The 1,931-nt window shown below is 43.6% G+C and overlaps 1 protein-coding gene across 1 annotated transcript; it reads right to left on the bottom strand.

Moving 5' to 3' along the window:
* Nucleotides 1–6: 6 nt before the first annotated feature.
* SARC_15070 (hypothetical protein) lies at nucleotides 7–163 on the bottom strand (the record flags this gene model as incomplete). Its single annotated transcript, XM_014290802.1, has 1 exon — nucleotides 7–163. A coding segment is annotated over one exon (157 nt), but the record flags the coding sequence as incomplete, so codon positions are not given.
* Between the last annotated feature and the right edge of the window lie 1,768 nt (nucleotides 164–1,931).

Raw genomic sequence — 1,931 nt, 5'->3', positions numbered from 1 at the left:
AAGAACTCCTCCTTGCCCGGAATAATCTTCGCCATGTTGAACTGTCCGCCAATTTCCTTCGCGCTGTCCATGAGTGTGACGTCATGGCCCCGTTCCGCTGCCGTTGTACTGAATGCCAGACCAGCTGGCCCTGCCCCAACCACAGCAATGCGTAGTTTCTGGGCTGTTTTAAGCGTTTAGGACATTTTTGTCTTAATACCCAATACACACACACACACAAAGAGACAGAGAGGGAGAGAGAGGATGGAAAGTATCTCTTGGTAATGTAGGTACTACAGATGTATCAAACGGTGAGCATGGGAAACAAATGGCGTAGGGGAAAGGGTCGTTGGGAAAGTATGGTGCAGAGGCTATATGGATGGTATCTGAACACGTAAGATAAAGTATGAGGGTGTATATGAATACGTAAGATAAAGTATGAGAGTGTATATGAAAACGTAAGATAGAGTATGAGGGTGTATATGAAAACGTAAGATAAAGTATGAGGGTGTATATGAAAACGTAAGATAAAGTATGAGGGTGTATATGAAGATAAGATAAAGTATGAGGGTGTATGAGACAGTGCGGATGAAGGATACCCAAAATATAGGCACACATAATTAAGTACGACCAAATACATATGCACCTGTGCGTGACTGATCCAGATATATAGGCACACATAACTAAGCACGACCAAATACATATGCACCTGTGCGTGACAGATCCAGCTATATAGGCACATATAACTAAGCAAGACTAAATACATATGCACCTGTGCGTGACTGATCCAGATATATAGGCACACATAACTAAGCACAACCAAATACATATGCACCTGTGCGTGACTGATCCAGATATATAGGCACCCATAACTAAGCACGACCAACAACATATGCACCTGTGCGTGACTGATCCAGATATATAGGCACACATAACTAAGCAAGACCAAATACATATGCACCTGTGCGTGACTGATCACATGATGGGAAATTAACATTCATCCGCATGAATGCATTCCGAGAGATGACTCCCACATGGGACATACATCGATACAACGAACCTGCACTTAAAAGGTATGTTTATGGGACCGTATTCATACCCACAAGCGTCACGTATATATAACGCACACACACACCTGGATCACTCTCTACATATACAATCTCGGTACGTATATATAACCCATCCACCCACCCACTCATCCACACACACACACACACACACATACACACCTGAACCACACTATTCATACTCATACGTCACGAATATATAGCCCCCACCCCCAACACATACACCTGGAAAACTCTACACATATCCAATCTCGTCACGTATATACCCCCCGCCCCTTCCAACACCCACTCCCACATAGACACCTGGATCACTCTATACATATCTAATCTCGTCACGTATATTTAACTCATACACACCCACCCACACACCCACACACACGTACACACCTGGATCGGTGGGGCCGTAGTTCAGTTCGGTCTCAAAGCCGGCGCGAGGATTGACAAGACACGATATAGGCTTGGCACTGAAGGTGTGATCAAGGCACGCCTGGTTGCACGCAATGCACGTGTTGATGAGCTCAGCCTGTGAATTTGGAGGGATTTGATTAGTGGAAAGGAAGGCTAGCCAATCAGATGGGAGTATTGCGAGTAGAAGCGGCGAAGAGGGAGGGAGAGGGAGAGGGAGTGGCGTGTAGAGAAGTCGTTGGTGTCGAGTGCATGAGCCCAAGCAGCGAAACACACGAACACGAACACGAACACGAACACACACACACACATATATATATATATATATATTTAAATGTATAGTGCAAACTATATATATGTATGGTGCAAATGTAAACCCCTGTATATGGTCACAAAAAGGTATGATATATACATATATATATATATATATATATATATATACATATACATATACATATACAACACACACACACACACATA

The sequence above is a fragment of the Sphaeroforma arctica genome (genome assembly GCF_001186125.1).
Source record: "Sphaeroforma arctica JP610 unplaced genomic scaffold supercont1.5557, whole genome shotgun sequence".
Lineage (NCBI taxonomy): Eukaryota > Ichthyosporea > Ichthyophonida > Sphaeroforma > Sphaeroforma arctica.
Note: the sequence above shows the minus strand (reverse complement) of the source record. Positions and strands in the feature narration are given on the sequence as shown.